An 18,576-nucleotide genomic window follows, 5' to 3' on the forward strand; every position below is an offset into this window, starting at 1 on the left:
CTCCTAAACCAGCTGGGCACAATATCTTTAAAGGTCTAATTCTAAGGGAGGTACCCCAGGCTGCATGGGGAATCTGGGAGAGAACAAAGAATTGAAACCCGGTCTCACGATCCCCAGACCTGTGTCCTAACCACTGGGCCATTCCACCTCACTGGGGCTTGCTTGTCTCGGAATCCCCCTGATTAGCCAAACCAAGTCATCGGGCTCCACTGTACAGGGTGTGACTGAACGGGCTGGGCTATGCAGATTTAACGGGCCCTTTGAACTCTGCCAACCAGCTGATGCAGAGAACATTGCTCCCTTGGGGTTCTGTGTAACTCAGACAGACTCCGGTCGTCAGGATCAAACCTGGGACCTCTGAAGCTTAGTGCATGAGCCTCTACTGCCTGAGCTAAAGCCATGTGACTCTTAGGTAAGGCTGTAGCAGACTCACCAATCTCTGGATGGGCTTGGTGCCGCTAGAGGGGGACAGAGCACCACACCCAGCAGGCCTGGGTTACATCAGCAGAGGGGAAGTGAGGTTTGATCTTCACAGATCAAGTCTATTAAATATGAGGGAACAATTATAAACACCAACTCACTTGGTAGCCTAGTGCAAGGAAGCCCAAGTGGCAATTCAGAAGCAGCAGGGCCTAGTGACTAGGGACTCGGGAGACCTGGCTTCCACTCCCAGCTCCACTGTCTACCCTTGGGCAAGTCCCATCTTCCTTCTGTGCCTCATTTTCCCCTTCTGTCTATTCAGTGAGCCCTGCAGGGCAGTGGGCTCCCAGTGCATTGGGACAGTGATGCACATCATCATCATAATAGACAGATGCAGCCGCTTCCCTACCTGATTGCTCAGGATGGCTTCAGCTTGTTTGGCATCCTTGAGGAACTCCTGGAAGCCCAGGCACTGGGCGAGGAACTTCTCCCGGCTGTCCCACATCTTGCACAGGGCGCTCCAGCCCATCTCCATGCCCTGCAGCCGTTGCTGCAGCTGCAGGTACTCTGGGTCCGTTTGCCCGTGTGTCACCCTTTCTCCCATCTCCTTGATGCTGTGGTAGTCGCCCTCGTGCCGGTCGATGTCCTCCTTGATGGTGGCGTGCTCCTGCCGGGACCGCTCCGCCTCGGCCAAGGAGCTGGGCACCTCTTCCGAAGCCACAGCCTGCTGCGCCTTGAACAGCCACGCCTGGAAGTCATCCAGGTCTTGCAGGAACTTCTGCAGCTTGCTGGCCTCCCCGAGCGAGGCTTCCTGACTCTGCAGCGTCCTCTGCAGCTCCTGCCAGAGGCCACTGATGGCAGTCAGCCGGCTGTAGATGTCGGAGGCCAGGTCAGGGAGCTCCTTGGCCAGCCGGTGGGCCTCCTCCTGCAGCACCCCCAGCCGGGTCTGGATGGCGGCCAAGTCACGCTCAGTGCCGTACAGCTTCCTCTGGATGGCGATCACGCCCGCTAGGTCTCTGCTCATGTCCTGGGTGGATTTGATCACTTTGGTTTTGTCCAGGATCCATTTGCGGGTCTCCTCGCAGTCCACGCAGTAATTGTGCAGGCTCAGCGCCAGGTCCACCGCTTTCCGCCGCTGCCCCACCTTCTCCTGGAAGACGTGCCACCTGCAGAGAACACAGCAGAAGCCCCTGGTTCAAGAGTGAGCCCCGCCCTGTGTGAGAGCACCAAGGAGCAGAGACAGGGAAAGAAGGGATTCAGACGCTCTCCGGCTGGAGCAGTCAGTGTCTGCAAACCCAGACTCTGTAGGAACTCGATTCATGCTGGGTGTGCGTTAGCAGTCTTGGCAGGGATGGCACCAGCCCCAGAGACTCCCCAACCCTACTCTGCTGGGCCAGGGCTGTCCCCAAAGTGGGGCAGTGCTGGCTGGGAAGAAAGCATGGCCAGGGATTGCAGGGGTACCCACCCACAGGCTGCTATGAAGCCAGGCCAACCACGCTCCTGATTTGAAAGGGCAACGCCAGACCCTAACAGAGAGTCTGGCAGCCCCCCACCCTATCCCAGCTGGCCATGCCTCCAAGGCCTTCCTGCCCTTCCTCTCAGCCTGTGGGGGTCCTGAGCTGGGGGAGTTGAGGGAGAAGACAGGGTTGAAATGGAGAACCCTGAAAAGGGCTGATTTGCAGAGTGGGAGAGTTCAGTCCTGTGTGAAATCACTTCAGTCCCTTCTCAGATTGGGCTCTCAAAAACAGAGGCATCAAAATCCGGATGGATGATTGTCTGCTAACTGCCAGGAAAATGGAGGCGGGGCTCGCTGAGATACACTGTCCTGCCCCAAATCAGCTCTGGGTTATTACACATGCCGTCCTTCATCTGCATCAGTCACCGGGCTCGGCCCCATGCGAAGCACATGGCTCATATCAAGATGAAGGTGGCCACTCACACGTTCCCGGAATCCTAGATGTTTCAGTACCTACGGGAACGGAGTGAGCCACCCCTGCTGGCGTGATGGTGCACGCGAGGTCACACCACACAGGGATGCCATTTTTAAGAGCCAGAGGGGGCAGAATGGCATTCCCCCATCCAACACCAGGCAAAGCCACGTCTGGTCTTGTCCCAGTTCCGAAAGGGGGACAAACCTTTCAAAAGAGACCTGTTCGGCTTAATACTCGACGAGTTGCCTCTCTAATCGAAATGTGCCAGCACTGGGCGGGTCCTGGTGAGTGAAGCCCCCCTGGAGGACAAGGCATTTGCACTGCAGCAGCTCTGCCATTGCTCAGGCCTGGTTCGGACCTCAGTGAGTTGTGTGGATCAGAGTTTGTGAACACACAGGAAAATGCCACAAAGTCTGAGCTCATGCAGCTGTGGTAAACACTGGCGCTGAGTGACACAGAAAGGTATTCTGTACTTAATCTAGTGGAGGAAGGTAGAAACCTATCCTGAAGGACGAGCCATCACTCTCACAGATCTTGGGAGACAGACCAGTCCTTGCTTACAGACAGCCCCCCAACCTGAAGCAAATACTCACCAGCAACCACACACCACACAACAGAACCACTAACCCAGGAACCTATCCTTGCAACAAAGCCCGTTGCCAACTCTGTCCACATATCTATTCAGGGGATACCATCATAGGGCCTAATCACATCAGCCACACTATCAGAGGCTCGTTCACCTGCGCATCTACCAATGTGATATATGCCATCATGTGCCAGCAATGCCCCTCTGCCATGTACATTGGCCAAACTGGACAGTCTCTACGTAAAAGAATGAATGGACACAAATCAGACGTCAAGAATTATAACATTCAAAAACCAGTTGGAGAACACTTCAATCTCTCTGGTCACTCGATCACAGACCTAAGAGTGGCTATACTTCAACAAAAAAGCTTCAAAAACAGACTCCAACGAGAGACTGCTGAATTGGAATTAATTTGCAAACTGGATACAATTAACTTAGGCTTGAATAGAGACTGGGAATGGATGAGTCATTACACAAAGTAAAACTATTTCCCCATGGTATTTCTCCCTCCCACCCCACCCCCCACTGTTCCTCTGATATTCTTGTTAACTGCTGGAATTAGCCTACCTTGCTTGTCACCATGAAAGGTTTTCTCCTTTTCCCCCCCCCTGCTGCTGGTGATGGCTTATCTTAAGTGATCACTCTCCTTACAGTGTGTATGATAAACCCATTGTTTCATGTTCTCTGTGTGTGTGTGTGTATATAAATCTCTCCTCTGCTGTTTCCACCAAATGCATCCGATGAAGTGAGTTGTAGCTCACGAAAGCTTATGCGCTAATAAATTTGTTAGTGTCTAAGGTGCCACAAGTACTCCTTTTCTTTTTGCGAATACAGACTAACACGGCTGCTACTCTGAAACCTGTAGAAAAAACAGTGGCTGGAAGTTAAAGCAAGACAGATTCTAATTAGAAATAAGTCACCGATGTTCACCAGGGAGGGTGGTTACCCATGGGAACAAACTCCCAAGGGAAGGGGTGGATTCTCCATCGCTGATGTCTTCATATCAGACTGGAGGCCTTTTAAGAAGACATGTTAACCAGACACCAGTGACTGGAGTCAATACAGCGGCAATGGGATGAAATTCTCCGGCCTATGCGGCACAGGTGGTCAGAGCCAGCGATCAAATGGTCACTTCTGGCTCTGAGCTCTATGTGCCCAGGCCCTGTTTGACTGGGCGGCGTGCTGGGAATCGTGGCCCTTGGGCTGTAAGAGTTCTGCAAGCATAAGTCAGGCTGGGGACAGCTTTCAGAAGTGACTAGGTCCCACTGGCTTCAGCAAGATTGAAGCTCCTAAGTCACTTCTGCAAATGGGGGTTTGAAAATATTCCCTGAACCCTCTCTTGCCTGGGGCTGGCTGTGTCAGGAGCTGGAAACATTTGAATTCTCAAAAAGGGAGATTATTATTTAAAATCAGAAACTCTGTTGGTGTCACATGAAAGCAGCTTCTGAGCGGTGTCTCTCTCTGGTGCTGGGCATTGAGAGCATCATATAAATATAAAGTTTACACATGAGAATGGTCACACTGGATCAGACCAATGGTCCATCTAGCCCAGTACTCTGTCTTCCAACATTGGCCAATGTCAAGTGCTTCAGAGGGAATGAACAGAACAGGTAATGATCAAGTGATCCATCCCCTGTTGCTCTTCCCAGCTTCTGGCAAACAGAGGCTAGGGACACCATCCCTGCCCATCCTGGCTAATAGCCATTGATGGACCTATCCTCCATGAACTTATCTAGTTCTTTTTTGAACCCTGTAATAGTCTTGGCCTTCACAACATCCTCTGGCAAGGAGTTCCACAGGTTGACTGTGCATTGTGTGAAGAAATACTTCTTTTTATTTGTTTTAAACCTGCTGCCTATTAATTTCATTTGGTGACCCCTAATTCTTGTGTTATGAGAAGGAGTAAATAACTCTTCCTTATTTACTTTCCCCACACCAGTCTCCTCCCTTAGTCGTCTCTTTTCCAAGTTGAAAAATCACAATCTTATTAATCTCTCCTCATACGGAAGCCGTTCCAGACGCCTAATAAATTTTGTTGCCCTTTTCTGAACCTTTTCTAATTACAATATATCTTTTTTCAGATGGGATGACCACATCTGCACACAGTATGACATTACACACCATATTCTTCATAGAAATATTGTTATGTTATTAACATGGCATAACTAAGATACGTTTTATGCAAGATGAGTCGTGGGAGGTATCACTGAAAAGGTTATGATTTTCTGAATGTGTTTATCCAATTTGTATGCATGTATCATTTCTGTATCCAAAGTTAGGAATACTGTCTATGTAATCATTACAACTGTGTGGGTATGTGGTTGGGAAATGCCCACCAGACAGTAAGCAATCAGCCTTAATGGGCCATTAGGAAAAGACAATGAGTCTTCAAAGATGTGGATCCCCCAGCTTCCCAAAAGTTCCTTCCTGTGGACCTTGCAAATAAACCTTGTCTCATGGGTGCCCTAACACTGCAAGGTCATGTGATAATGTCACCTGGTACACATGGTCACTGCTGGTACTTTTCCTCTGGAAACAAAGGCTTCCCGCCTTTGGGGGGGGCTGGGAAGGAAGGCATTCAGGACTCTCCTCCATTGCCTGCCCAGGAAGGAAGACTGCTAAAAACACCTTGTCATAAATATAAAAGGAAGGGTAAACACCTTTAAATCCCTCCTGGCCAGAGGAAAACCCCTTTCACCTGTAAAGGGTTAAGAAGCTAAGATAACCTCGCTGGCACCTGACCACAATGACCAAGGAGGAAACAAGATACTTTCAAAGCTGGATGGGGGGGGAAACAAAGGGTCCTCTCTGTCTGTGTGATGTTTTTGCTGGGACCAGAGCAGGAATGCAGGTCAGAACTCCTGTAAAGAGTTAGTAAGCAATCTAGTTAGATATGCGTTAGATTCTGTTTTGTTTAAATGGCTGATAAAATAAGCTGTGCTGAATGGAATGTATATTCCTGTTTTTGTGTCTTTTTGTAACTTAGGGTTTTGCCTAGAGGGATTCTCTATGTTTTGAATCTGATTACCCTGTAAGGTATTTACCATCCTGATTTTACAGAATTGATTCTTTTACTTTTTCTTCTATTAAAATTCTTCTTTTAAGAACCTTATTGCTTTTTCATTGTTCTTAAGATCCAAGGGTTTGGGTCTGTGTTCACCTATGCAAATTGGTGAGGATTTTTATCAAGCCTTCCCCAGGAAAGGGGGTGCAGTGTTTGGGGGGATATTTTGGGGGGGAGACGTTTCCAAGTGGGCACTTCCCCTGATCTTTGTGTAACACTTTGTTGGTGGCAGCTTTTAACCTAAGCTGGTAAGAATAAGCTTAGGGGATCTTTCATGCAGGTCCCCACATCTGAACCCTAGAGTTCAGAGTGGGGAAGGAACCTTGCAACACCTGAAGGGAAAGGCAGGTGTGAGTCCAGGCTGAGAACAGGGGTCTAGCCCATAAAGAGACATAACTGGAGCTCTGAGCTGCAGAAACTCTACCAACCTGCCTAAATAACATTTTATTACTATGTGTAACCTGTTTCTTTAGTGTATTAAGCTTACTTGCTCGGTAATCTGCTTTGTTCTGTTTTCTATCCCTTATAATCACTTAAAATTTACATTTTTTAGTTAATAAACTTATTTCTTATTTATAACATAACTCAGTTTGTGTAATTCATATCGGGGGGAGGGGGAGAAGAAGCTGTGCATATCTCTTTCCACATTGAGGCAGAGGGCAGATTTTTCTATACAGCACAAAACATTATTATTTTCGGTTTACTCCCCAGAGAGGGTGTGCACATGAGTGCTGGGTAAATCCCCGAGCCGATTCCTCCCACACAGAGCTGATCTCCGTGTCTCTGGGTCCATTTGCAGTTGCGTGTGTCCCTACCAGTGTGTGTGTGCTGGAGAAGGTTTGAGGGCTTGGCACAGCTAGGACAGGGTGAGGAAATCTTGGCTGGTGGAATGGGCGGAACCAGTGGGACCCCAGCACATCAGGTGTCATCACAGTTTGGGGGGTCCAACCCGTCACACACAGTATTCAAGATGTGGGCCCACCATGGATTTATATGGGGTTATATAGCAAGTGATCCATCCACTGTTGTTCAGTCCCACTGACTGGCAGTCAGAGGCTAGGGACACTCAGAGCATAAGGTAGCATCCTTGACCACTTTGACTAATAGCCATTGATAGACCTATCCTCCATGAATTTATCTCATTCTTTTTTTAACCCTGTTATACTTTTGGCCTTCACAACATCCCCTGGTAAGGAGTTCCACAGGTTGATCGTGTGTTGTGTGAAGTACTTCCTTTTGTTTGTTTTAAACCTGCTGCCTATTAATTTCATTGGGTGACCTCTAGTTCTTGTGTTACATGAAGGGGTAAATAACACTTCCTTATTCACTTTCCCCACATCAGTCATGATTCTATAGACCGCCCTTAGTTGTCTCTTTAACAAAAGTCCCCGTCTTTTTAATCTCTCCTCCTCTGGAAGCTGTTCCATACCCCTCATCGTTTCCCCACCCTTCTCTGTACCTTTTCTGATTCTAATATATCTTATTTGGTCCTGGGGATCCTAGCAAAGGGTTAACGCAGCCAGCATCAGGATGGGATGCCCACTGTGGTTTTAGCATGAGCACACACTGAATATGCAGATCCTGGGGATAGGATCACTGTAAAGCATCCAGACAGCCCTGTCCCAGACAGGCAGGCCTGGGACACAGCTAGTGTGGCTCTCTACGCTGGCAGTACCACTCTCTGGGCAGCAGAGGGGTGGGGCGGTACCTGGTGTTCAGACGCTCCTGGCACTGCCTGATGCGGCCGCTGCGTGGGTGCCCACTCTCGACGAGGCTGGTGGCTGCGCGGTTGATGCCGTCAATCTGGGAGGCCGGCGTGCTCATCTGCTGTTCCAGGATGTCAAACCTGCAATCACACAGAAAGCAATTCGCAGGGCAGTGCCGGGACTGCCCAACTCCGCAGCATCTGGGCCTAAAGTCCCCTCTCTGGCTGAGCGGGCCACAGACCCAGAGCACAAGGCGTTCCCCGCTACCTTCCCTCTGGTGCCAGGTACACCCTGGGCAAAGTGCCCAGAGCCCTGCGCCAGCACCGACAGGTGGAGCAGCAGCGCTTCACTGACAATGACATGCGATGTTCGTGAGCAGAGCTGGGGTGGGCGAGGAGTGGGGCTGGGGCTGTAGAACACAAAGCAAGGCTCCGTGCCCACTGTTGAGCACAGAAAGAAGGGAGCCAAGGGGGCTAGGAGCCACACCCCCCCTTCCAAACCCTGGGCACTGCCGAAAGGGGCAAAGCATGATGCTCTGGAATAAAGGGAGGCTGCCCCTGAAGCGGACCATCTGTGCTTCACAACCAGGTCCTACATGTATCTAGCTAGGTCAGGGTCGGGATTAGGGCCGGGGGGGCAGAGGGAGGGGGTACCCGGCTGTCCCTGATGGTGGTAGCCCAGGTACCTGTGCTGTACTACATCCAAGTCCTCCAGCGTGTCTGGGATCTCCATCTGCTCCAGCCACTTCTCCTTCTCACTCATCCAGAGCTCGCAGGCGTCTGTCTCACTGAAGATCGTGTAGAGGTCCAGGGCATCCTGCAGCTTCTGCCTGCGCAGCTCAGCCAGGGACACCACCTCGGCGTAGAGGGCCTGGATGGCCGGCAGCCGGTTTTGGAACTCCGGGGCGCCCCGCAGCTCGGCCGGGAAGCTCTGGGCCTGCTGGCTCAGGCTGTCCATTGCTCTCTTGTTGTCCGCCACCTCGTCCAGGAGGTCTCGGTGCTTTCTGACCAGGGCCTGCGTGGAGGACTCATCGTGGCCCACCTCGTCGCTGGACACCAGGCGATGGGCATCCTGCAGCCAGGCCTTCAGGTCGTCCGCGTCCACCTGGAACTGGAAGAAGCTCTCGGCGTCCTGCAGGTTCTTCTTGCGGAATGAGGCCAGCTCCTGGAGCTGCGCCCACAGCGCCTTCACCTCCTCTGTCCTGCCTTGGATCCTGGAGGAGCCGAAGTGCTTCTGGGCCACCATGTCTCCCCCATCCTGGATGGTTTGACGCAGGCGGGAGCCTAGGCCCTGCAGCTCATCCTCAAAGGCCTTGTGCTTCCGCTGCAGGATGAGGAGGCTAGTCAAGTCTTTCCCATAATCCAAGGAGGAATAGATTTGCTCCTTCTCTTTGATCCAGCTCTCCGCCTCGTCCAGCTCCCAGAAGAACTTCCACAGGCGCTTGGACTGCTCCAGGCGAGCCTTCCTGTCGGCGGCCATCGCCAGCAGCTCCTGGTGGCACAGCTGCAGGTGGCTGACGCGGTTCCGGATGACCTGGGGGTCGCACGGCCGATAGCCTGCGCAGGGGAGGGGACAGAATGCAGGCGGCTTTAAAGCATGAAAATCTATCACCGAGGAGGCCTCTTCTCTAGATCTCAATAGCCATCCCGTCCCTCCTGCTGCCCGGGCAGGGCAGAGCTCTCTCGAGGTAAGGCACAGACGGCCACCCCTCCCTTTCAATTATCATCCCCATGTCACAGCAGGGGCCCAGAGAGACTAAGGCTGTGACTGCACAGCAGAGGGGAGGGGCCATTCCCAGTGCTGGGAGAGGTACATGGGGTGACCTGTGCCTGCCCTGCCCATAGCGGGGGGCCAGGGTGGTGGAGTGGTGGCAGCTGGCTTCAGCAGTGTTACTGACCATGCTCAGTCTGTGTGAGCATGCTCAGTACAAGCCAAGCAGCAAATCTGGGGAGGAGACCCTGCCTGCCTCTCCCCCCGCCCGCATCCCCTCCACACTGCTGTTTTTAGGTGCTAGCTTGAGCAAAATTGGCGCGCCCACGGCCGCCCCCACCCCAGCAGGGCCAGCACGCCTTGACGGCCGCCCCCACCCCAGCAGGGCCAGCGCGCCCTGATGGCCGCCCCCCCGCAGGGCTACGGTGCCGATAGCCGCCACCTGCAGGGCCAGTGCACTGACGGAGTTGGGAATCCCACCTCCCAGCTACAGTGTGGACACACCCTAAGTGCCTTGCCAACCTCATGCAGCCAGCGGCAAAGCCAGGTACTGAACCCAGTCTCCCTAGTTCCAGGCCCTCTCCCACTCGCTGTGCTCCCTCTGGCCAGGCGAGTTTTCGATGCACTGGCCTGCCCTGGGGAAGTAAGAACACAGCCGGTTTTCGGCCCTGGGACCTGCACCTCCTCATCGGAGACAAAAGCCGAGGCACCCAGAGAAAGGCAGAACAAGCCGAGGGCTGGCAGGGGGCAGGGTTGAGGACAAGTGAGAGTGTGATGACGGGCCAGCAGAGGGGTCCTTTGATGGGCTCTCTCCCAGCCTCGTCCCCCGCAGCCGGCCCCACAGGCATGAGATGCATCGCTCACCGCTTCCACCTACCGTCGCCGTTGGCAAACGCAAGGGCCGCTGCGCTCACGGCATGCACCTTCTCCACCTGGAGGGCCACGTCAGCTTCCAGCAGCTTGTGCTTCTGCAGCAGGTCCTCCGCTTCCAGCAGGTGCTTGCCGAACTCGGGCGACAAGAGCCGCACCTATGCAGAGCAGGGCAAGAGGGCAGGGCTAATCATTTATCCTGGTTTTGATGACATGAAAGAGAAGCTACGTCTCCTTTCCCCGGCCCTCGCCTGCAGCAAGCTGTGCCCATGCCACGGGGCCTGCTTGGCTGTTGTGGTTCCCAGACCCTGCTCTAGAGACTTGGGCTCTGCTCCCTGTTCTTTCACTGACTTGCTGTGTGCCCTTGGGTACTGAACCGCCGTATGCTTCAGTTTCCCACAAGGTGGGGATAATAGTCCTGCCCCTAGCTCATAAGGTGCTGGGGATGAGGAGTTTGGGGTGCAGAGGGGGGGTTAGAGTGTGGGGGGATGAGGGCTCTGGCTGATGGTGCGGGCTCTGGGGTGGGGCCGGGAATGAACAGTTTGGGGGTGCATGCTGCCCCAGGGCTGCAGTGGGAAGAGAGGATTCCCTCGCAGCCCTCTCTAGCCGCAGCAGCTTGGGGCGGGGTGAGAGGCATCTCTCCCTGGCAGCAGCAGCTCTGTCGCGCAGCTTACAGGGAACTTAGGCCACGGGCCCCATGGGTAGCAGGCTCCACTCCTGCCCTTGGCGTTGCTCAGCCCCCTGGCCTCACCTTCATCTCGTCCATCCATTTGATGCCGTGCAGCATGTCCTGGAAGAGCTGCTGCAGTGTCAGGTTCATCTCGAGCCGCTGGCGCCGGGCATGGAGCAGCTCCAGCAGGTAGTCCCACAGCCGCAGGATGTTGTCCTTCCGGGCCTTGATGCGCTTGATGTCATGGTAGTTCTCTGCCTCCAGCTCCCGGGCCACCTCCTCGATGGCCTGCACCCGCTCCTTGTAGGCTGCCGTGTCCGTCTCGATGGCCTCATGCTTCTTCTTGGCAGCCTCCACCGCCGGCAGGTCGCAGCCGAAATTATCCTGTCCAGAAACAGCCCTGGTCAGACAAGTCCCCCCGCAGCCGTGCCACAGAGAGCGGGGCGTGGGCTTCCCAATGCCATTAATGGGAATGGAGTCTCCAAACCCCATCGGTCAGGAGCCCAGGTGCCTGCACCTCCATCCAGCAGGAGCGTGAACAGGCACCAAAAGTGCCACCTTGCCCCATCCTTGCCCTTACATATCTATGTGCAGCGCAGAGAGCAAGGGGCCCGTGCTCCAAGGGGGAGTGGGGTCTGGGTGGAACCCACGGTGGAGGATGTGTCACCTGCACAGCTGGGCAGACAATGGACTTCTCCTTTTGCCAGCAATTCTGAAAACTCAGCCAGGCATGGGGGAGGGAATTGTTTTAGGCTGCACTGAAAATGATGGTTTTTTTCAACGCTTCATTTCGATTTGGACTATTTTTAAACATGTTTTTATTATTTTTAAATATAAATTAAAGAAAATATGAAGACCAAAGGTAGTTTAGAACCAGAAAATCAAAAAGTTTCAATTCTTCCAGATTTTTTTTTTAAATGTGTTGAGAATGCGGCAAAACCGCCATGCCGTGGTGAAACATTTCCACTCGCCAAATCTGCATTTTTCTCCCAAAAGGGCTTTGTACAAAATAATTGCCTGGCTCTAGATCCAGGTCCCTCCCCGGGCTGGATCCACTGAGGAGATGAGCCATTCCAGCCCAGTTACAGAGCTTTAGCTCACACTGTAGCTGCGCATGCGGTTCGCTTTGGAGGACCCTGGGTCAGTCCCGGCTGGGACATGTGCATGGACATGCACAGCAGCAGCTGGAGCCAGACCTTAGTGGAGCCAGGCGCTGCTCGCAGGACAAAGGGTGGAGGAAGAGTTGTGAGGAGAAGTGGGGTAAAGTGACGCTCTGCTTGGAAGAGCGGCTCTGCACAGATGGCCTCCGGAGTTCTGTGCTCACTGCCACGCAGTCGCTGCGGGTCACAGCGCACCCCCTCCCCACTTTCCCCCGCAGGGTGCTGGAAATCAGCAAAACCCCACCGCCTTCAGAGTACGGCAGCCGAAGGTCTGGCCTACTGTGTAGGGTTGCCAACTGTCCAATGGCACAAACCCAAACACCCTTGCCCTGCCCCTGCCCCGCCCCTTCCTCAAGGCCCCGCCCATGCCACGCCCCTTCTCTGAGGCCCTGCTCCTGCTCACTCCAGCCCCCCCATCCCTCCCTTGCTCACTCTTCCCCACCCTCACTCTCTTTCATCGGGCTGAGGCAGGGGGTTGAGGTGCGGGAGGGGGGTGTGGCTCTGGGCTGAGGCCAAGGGATTTGGAGTATAGGAGGTGGCTCCGGGTTGAGCCTGGGGCAGGGGTTTGGGGTGCAGGAGGGGGTGCAGGCTCTGGGAGGGAGTTTGGGTGCAGGAGGGGGTGAGGGGTCGGGGTTTGGGAGGGAGTTTGGTGTGGGAGGGGGCTACAGGCTGAGTCTGTGGCAGGGGGTTGGGGTGTAGGAGGGGGTGCAGGGTCAGGCTCTGGGAGGGATTTTGGGTGAGGGGTGCAGGCTCTGGGCTGGGGCAGGGAGTTGGGGTGCGGGAGGAGGTGAGGGGGGCGGCACTTACCTTGGGCGGTTCCTGAAAACGACTGGCACATCCCTCTGGCAGTGGCTCCTAGGTGGCGGGACCAGGGAGTCTCTGTGCGTCACCCCTGCCCGCAGGCACCACCCACCGCAGCTCGCATTGGCAGCAATTCCCAGTCAATGGAAGCTGTGGAGTTGGTGCTTGGGGCGGGGGTAGCGTGCAGAGACCCCCTCCCCCTCAGGCCACAGGGTTGGTGCTGGCTGCTTCCGGGAGTGGCACAGGGCCACTGCCTTAGTCCCACTGTGCTGCCGGACTGTTAGTGCCCAGAATCTCCCATTTTGGCTGCTGTAGCCTCTGGGAGATAGGGCCTGATTCTGGGAGACGCCTGGTGAAACTGGGAGGGTTGGCATGCTGCGTCTCCCCACTGACAGCCCACGCCCCATACCTGGGCAAGCAGGCGCTGGTTTTCGCTCAGCCACGTCTCCCGCATGGCCGCCTTGCGGTCGAAGCGCCTGGCCAGCTGCTCCAGCTTCTCCTGCCGAATAAGCTCGTTTCTCAGGGCCAGCTCCCGCTCGTGCTCCGCCTTCTCCAGCCATTCCCAGGCCTGCTCAGAGGCATCACAGGAAAGAGTGAGGCTCCAGTGGGCATGCGAAACCAGCTGGCAGGCCCAGAAAGGGATAATAACGGTCCCTACAGACGGCCTATTGCAGCACCAGCCAGAAAGCGTTCTGCTCCCTTGCTGGCTGTCTCCTTCAATGGCCTTTGGCCCCACGGGCATCTTGCTGCTTCAGCAAAGTGCCAGCAGGCCCCAGGGGGGTGAGATCTCCCCTCCCTTGTAGCCGCACTGAAATCTATACTGTGTCTCTGTATTTACATGGGAAATGATCGCTGAGCTCCAAGGAAATCCAGGGAAGTGCACGCATAATGTTAAGTGCCTGTTTAAGTCCCCCTGGCTTCAATGTGAGCTTGCAGCGCCCGACCTGAGCAGGGGGCTAAGTGCTCTGCTGCATGCAATGCCCCAGCTGGCCCTTCCCCTTGGGTGGATGGCGACAACCGGGGGCAATGGGCGAGCTGCAAAATGGGCATCTAAAGCGGAGTACAGCCAAAGAGTGTGGCCAGCAAGTGAGGACAACGCCGGGGGAGGCCCCCCCACCCATTCTGGACTGTGTCTCAGGGCCTGTCTACGCTGCAATCAGAGCTCACATGTAGCTTGGATCTAGCTAGCTTGGGTGCAGACAGCAGTGAAGCAGCATGGGCTGTGTATCCCCCCCGGGCCAGCCTATACTGCCACCGCTCCGCTGCTATTTGCTAGATTAAAGCTGGCTGGGGACATAGGCACCAACTTCTCCTGGCACCGGTGGGTGCTCGACCCTCCTGGCTCTGGCCCTGCCCCAACTCCACCCTGCCCCACCCCCATTCCTACCCCTTCCCCAAAATCCCTGCCCCAACTCTGCCCCCTCCCTGCCCCTACTGAACTCCTTCCCCAAATCCCCACCCCGGTCCTGCCTTCTCCCCTGAGCACACCGCGTTCCCACTCCTCCCCCCTCCCTCCCACAGCTTGTTACACTGCGAAACAGCTGATTTGCAGCAGCAAGCACTGGGAGGAGAAGCAGGGACGCGGCGCTTAGGGGAGGAGGTGGAGGTGAGGTGAGCTGGGGTGGCGGGGCGGGGTGGGGAGCTTGGCTGCCGCTGAGTGCAGAGCACCCACCAATTTTTCCCTATTGGTGCTCCAGCTCTGGAGCACCCACGGAGTCAGCACCTATGGTTGGAAAATATCACCATGAGCTGCAGTCACTCTTCTGATTGCAGTGCAGCCGTCCCTTAAGTGACCACGAACCCCCACCCTAAACCCCCGATGCAGGTGGGAAGCAGGAATGCCAGGTACCCGGTTGATGTCGGACACGAGTCTCCCTTCGTGAGGGGTGTACGCTTTCTGATTGTTAGCTCGCATCCGGGACTGGATGGTGAAGAGCAGAACCTCGAGATTCCCCTTCTCCTGGAACCTGCATGGTGAAAGGGAGAGATTATGGACAACGGGCAGACCGAGCCAGTCCCTTTCATGCCATCACCGAGGGACAGCATGTTCCAAATTCGTGTCCCTGGCAGCTCAGTCCCCACAGTGCTTATGGCATCTGGTGTCAGTAACAGGCGGGCTGATCAGGACTCAGGGCCAGGCAAGCCAGAAGGCAGACCATCTGGGTGATTATGGGGTGAACTTGCATGTGTTTCCACGGGAGATAGCTAATGTACCACTGTGCAAGGCATTGGTAGGGCCTCCTCTGGAATAGTGTGACCAGTTCTGGTCACCCAGGCTCAAGAAAGATGAATGCAAACTGGACCAGGTGCAGAGAAGAGGTGGTGACACCTGGAGCGGAAACTCAAGCCCAGCCAGCCCCACAGCACAGGAGCTGCAGGAGCCGTCACTGTGGGGTGAGTGCCAGGCAAGACACAAACCCTGACCCCCCTGGAGGGCAGGATGGGACCAAAACCACCCCACCGCCTCCATCCCCAGACTATTTTACTGGGTCATGACAGGCCATAAAGAGTTACAAACGGATCCTGAGCCCATAAAGGTTGAGAACCATTGCTTTGGACTTCATTTCAGTCAAGAATCATTATTAAGAGAGGCAGCGTGGTCTAGTGGGCAGGGCACTGGCGTGGGAGTTAAGTAGAGCTGGGTTTGCTTCCCAGTTCTGCCACCAACCTGTGCTGCAACCTTGGGGGGGGTCATGTCCGCTCAGTGTCTCAGTTTCCCCACCTGGACCATGGAAATAAGGTTACCTCCTTTGTATAGCTCATTGAGCGGGATGGATGAAGAACATCTTAAAGACAGCAGTGAAGGCAAGTACAGCAGAGCTGGCTGCGTAACCCAGGAGCTGCTTACTTGGGGGGCTTTTCCACCGTGCGGTAGGTGCTGAAACACTGCAGCTGCTGCTGCACCTCCGTCAAGGAGTTGGCAAACTTGCGGCTGTTGAGAACGGTGATGGTTTGCTCGATCCAGGTTAGCAAGTCAGAGGCCAGCCCTCCGTACCTCTCAATCATCCTCTCCGTCTCCATCAAGTGGTCCATCACCTTCGACAAGCAGAGGAGAACAATGAACACTGGCAGTGTCTGTGCTCCTGCATGAAGGGACCTTCTCTGGATGCATGTGCCCAGGGAGGGTACACAGGGGAACCACCGGGCCATCCTGAATTGGGCTACCACTGGCCCCCCCACATCCCAGGCCAGAGCCATGACCACCAGGCCGGGCTGGGCTGGGCTGGGGCTGGGCCCCCCACATCCAAGGCCAGAGCCCTGACTACCAGGCCTTGCTGGGCTGGGCTGGGGCTGGGCCCCCCACATCCCAGGCCAGAGCCCTGACTACCAGGCCTTGCTGGGCTGGGGCTGGGCCCCCCACAACCCAGGCCAGAGCCCTGACCACCAGGCCGTGCTGGGCTGGGCTGGGCCCGGGCCCTCCACATCCCAGGCCAGAGCCCTGACCACCAGGCCCTGCTGGGCTGGGCTGGGGCTGGGCCCCCCACAACCCAGGGCAGAGCCCTGATCACCAGGCTGGGCTTGGCTGGGCTGGGGCTGGGCCCCCCACATCCCAGGCCAAAGCCCTGACCACCAGGCCCTGCTGGGCTGGGCTGGGGCTGGGCACCCACATCCCAGGCCAGAGCCCTGATCACCAGGCTGGGCTGGGCTGGGCTGGGGCTGGGCCCCCCACATCCCAGGCCAAAGTCCTGACAACCAGGACCTGCTGGGCTGGGCTGGGGCTGGGGCTGGGCACCCACATCCCAGGCCAGAGCCCTGACCACCAGGCCCTGCTGGGCTGGGCTGGGTCTCTCTCTCTCCCTTTTGTTTTCTCATGGCCCTTGCCGAAGGGACTAGCTGTTGAGCTGCTGCAGAATATAAGCAAATGCCGAAACCGGGACCTTTTTCCTGGCCGGGCCCCATCCTAACCCCTTGGGTTCCAAAGCTGTGAGAAGGGACTGAGTTAGGGCCCTGGGGGCTCCGAGACGAGGGGGATGGAAAGTGCTGTTGACGGGTGTGATGTTATTGACATGAACTGTGACCATATAGATCATTGTTGCAACCAAGGTCATATAGTGGCATCAAGTCTTGTACAAAGGAGGTCACATATGGTGTCTATGACAAGGTTATGATGTGCTGGTTATGATTATGCTATCTGTATGCATGTATCGTTTTTGTATTTAAAGTTGTAAGTATTGGCTTTATATTGTCTGTATTTCAAAGCTGTGCTATGTTTCTGAGTGACATCCCAGACAAGTTGGCATCAGCACTGCCTAGGCAGCTTGATGGCCCGTTAAGGACCATCAGCGATACAATCGACCCATTGAGAGAAGACAGACACGCCTTGTGACTCAGCAAGGCATGCAGGGACATGCCTATGGACAGAACTCTAAGGTTTTTCCATGCCATGTGCTGGGTGGCTTGTATTTGGAACAAAGGAAGCACAAGCCTTGTGGCAAAAGGACTATAAAAGGCAGCTGCATCTCCTCCATCTTGTCATCAATCCTACTTCTTACCTCTGGAGGAACTTTGCTACACTGAAGCTCTGAATGACCCATCCCAACTGTGGATGTACTGCAGGGACTTGATTTGAGCCTGCAGTTTATTCCATCACTGCTACAAGCCTGAACCAAGAACTTTGCCATTACAGTATGTAATTGATTCCATTTAACCAATTTTAGCACTCATCTATATTTTTTTCCTTTTATGAATAAACCTTTAGATTTTAGATTCTAAAGGATTGGCAACAACGGATTTGTGGGTAAGATCCAACTTGTATATTGACCTGGGTCTGGGACTTGATCCTTTGGGATCGGGAGAACCATTTTTTTTTCTGGGGTATTGGTTTTCATAACTATTCATCCCCATAAGGAGCGGTGCAGGTGGTGATACAAAGGAACTGGGGTATCTGAGGGAATTGCTTGTATGACTTCTGGTTAGCCAGTGGGGTAAAACCGAAGTCCTCTCTGTTTGGCTGGTTTGGTGTGCCTTAGTAATAAAGGACACCCAGCTTTGGGGTGTGACTGCCCTGCTCTAAGCAATTTGTCCTGAACTGCTACTCTCAGTTGTGTGCTGCCAAAGGCAGCATCATTACAGCAGAGGGTGGCTGGGCCTTAAAGAGGAACATGCTGTTTCACAGATTCATAGGCCTTAAAGGTCAGTAGGGCCCATTCAGGGCATCCAGTCTGAGCTTCTGCAGATGAGGCCCGAGAGCATCTCCCAGTGATTCCCTGGGCCAGTCCAGAACTCAGGGTTGAGCCAGAGCGGGGCTTTCAGAGAGACAATCCAGCCTGGATTTACAGACACCAAGTGACGGAGAACCTAGTACCCCGTCCCGTCCCATCCCATCCCTGGGTCTGATTTTCCATTGCTTAACTCCCCGCCCTGTTAAGAATTTGCACTTTCTTTCTAGCCCGGATTTATCTAGATTCCACATCCTGCTTTGGGCTCACTTTCTGCCTTTTCCCGCTAGCGCGAGGAGCCTCTGCTGTCTTATCCAAGAGGAGTTTAAGAGGCAGCTGGTTCATGCCCTATAAGTACTGATTTGTACAACCCTTAGAAGACGCAAGAGCTCGTGTGTACCACACTTTGGCATACACTGTTTTGTATCAACGTCTTGGGCTAGACCTTCAGCTGGCATGCACCCACTGACTCCAAAGGAGCCAATTCATACCAGCTGGG

At 54.6% G+C, this 18,576-nt stretch overlaps 1 protein-coding gene across 6 annotated transcripts in view; it reads right to left on the reverse strand.

Annotated features, from left to right (window-relative positions):
• SPTB (spectrin beta, erythrocytic) overlaps positions 1-18,576 on the reverse strand; it is a 141,449-nt gene that overhangs the window by 65,328 nt on the left and 57,545 nt on the right. For all 6 annotated transcript variants that reach the window (XM_043516033.1, XM_043516032.1, XM_038405961.2 and 3 more), the window contains exons 9-16: positions 15,767-15,954; positions 14,768-14,885; positions 13,328-13,486; positions 11,039-11,341; positions 10,295-10,445; positions 8,393-9,263; positions 7,710-7,847; positions 830-1,586 (exon numbers count right to left, since the gene is read on the reverse strand). In XM_043516033.1, the coding sequence (XP_043371968.1) occupies positions 830-1,586; positions 7,710-7,847; positions 8,393-9,263; positions 10,295-10,445; positions 11,039-11,341; positions 13,328-13,486; positions 14,768-14,885; positions 15,767-15,954 (2,685 nt within the window). The remainder of the gene's footprint in view (positions 1-829; positions 1,587-7,709; positions 7,848-8,392; positions 9,264-10,294; positions 10,446-11,038; positions 11,342-13,327; positions 13,487-14,767; positions 14,886-15,766; positions 15,955-18,576) is intronic.

The sequence above is a fragment of the Dermochelys coriacea genome, chromosome 6 (assembly GCF_009764565.3).
Source record: "Dermochelys coriacea isolate rDerCor1 chromosome 6, rDerCor1.pri.v4, whole genome shotgun sequence".
NCBI classification, from domain to species: Eukaryota; Metazoa; Chordata; order Testudines; family Dermochelyidae; genus Dermochelys; species Dermochelys coriacea.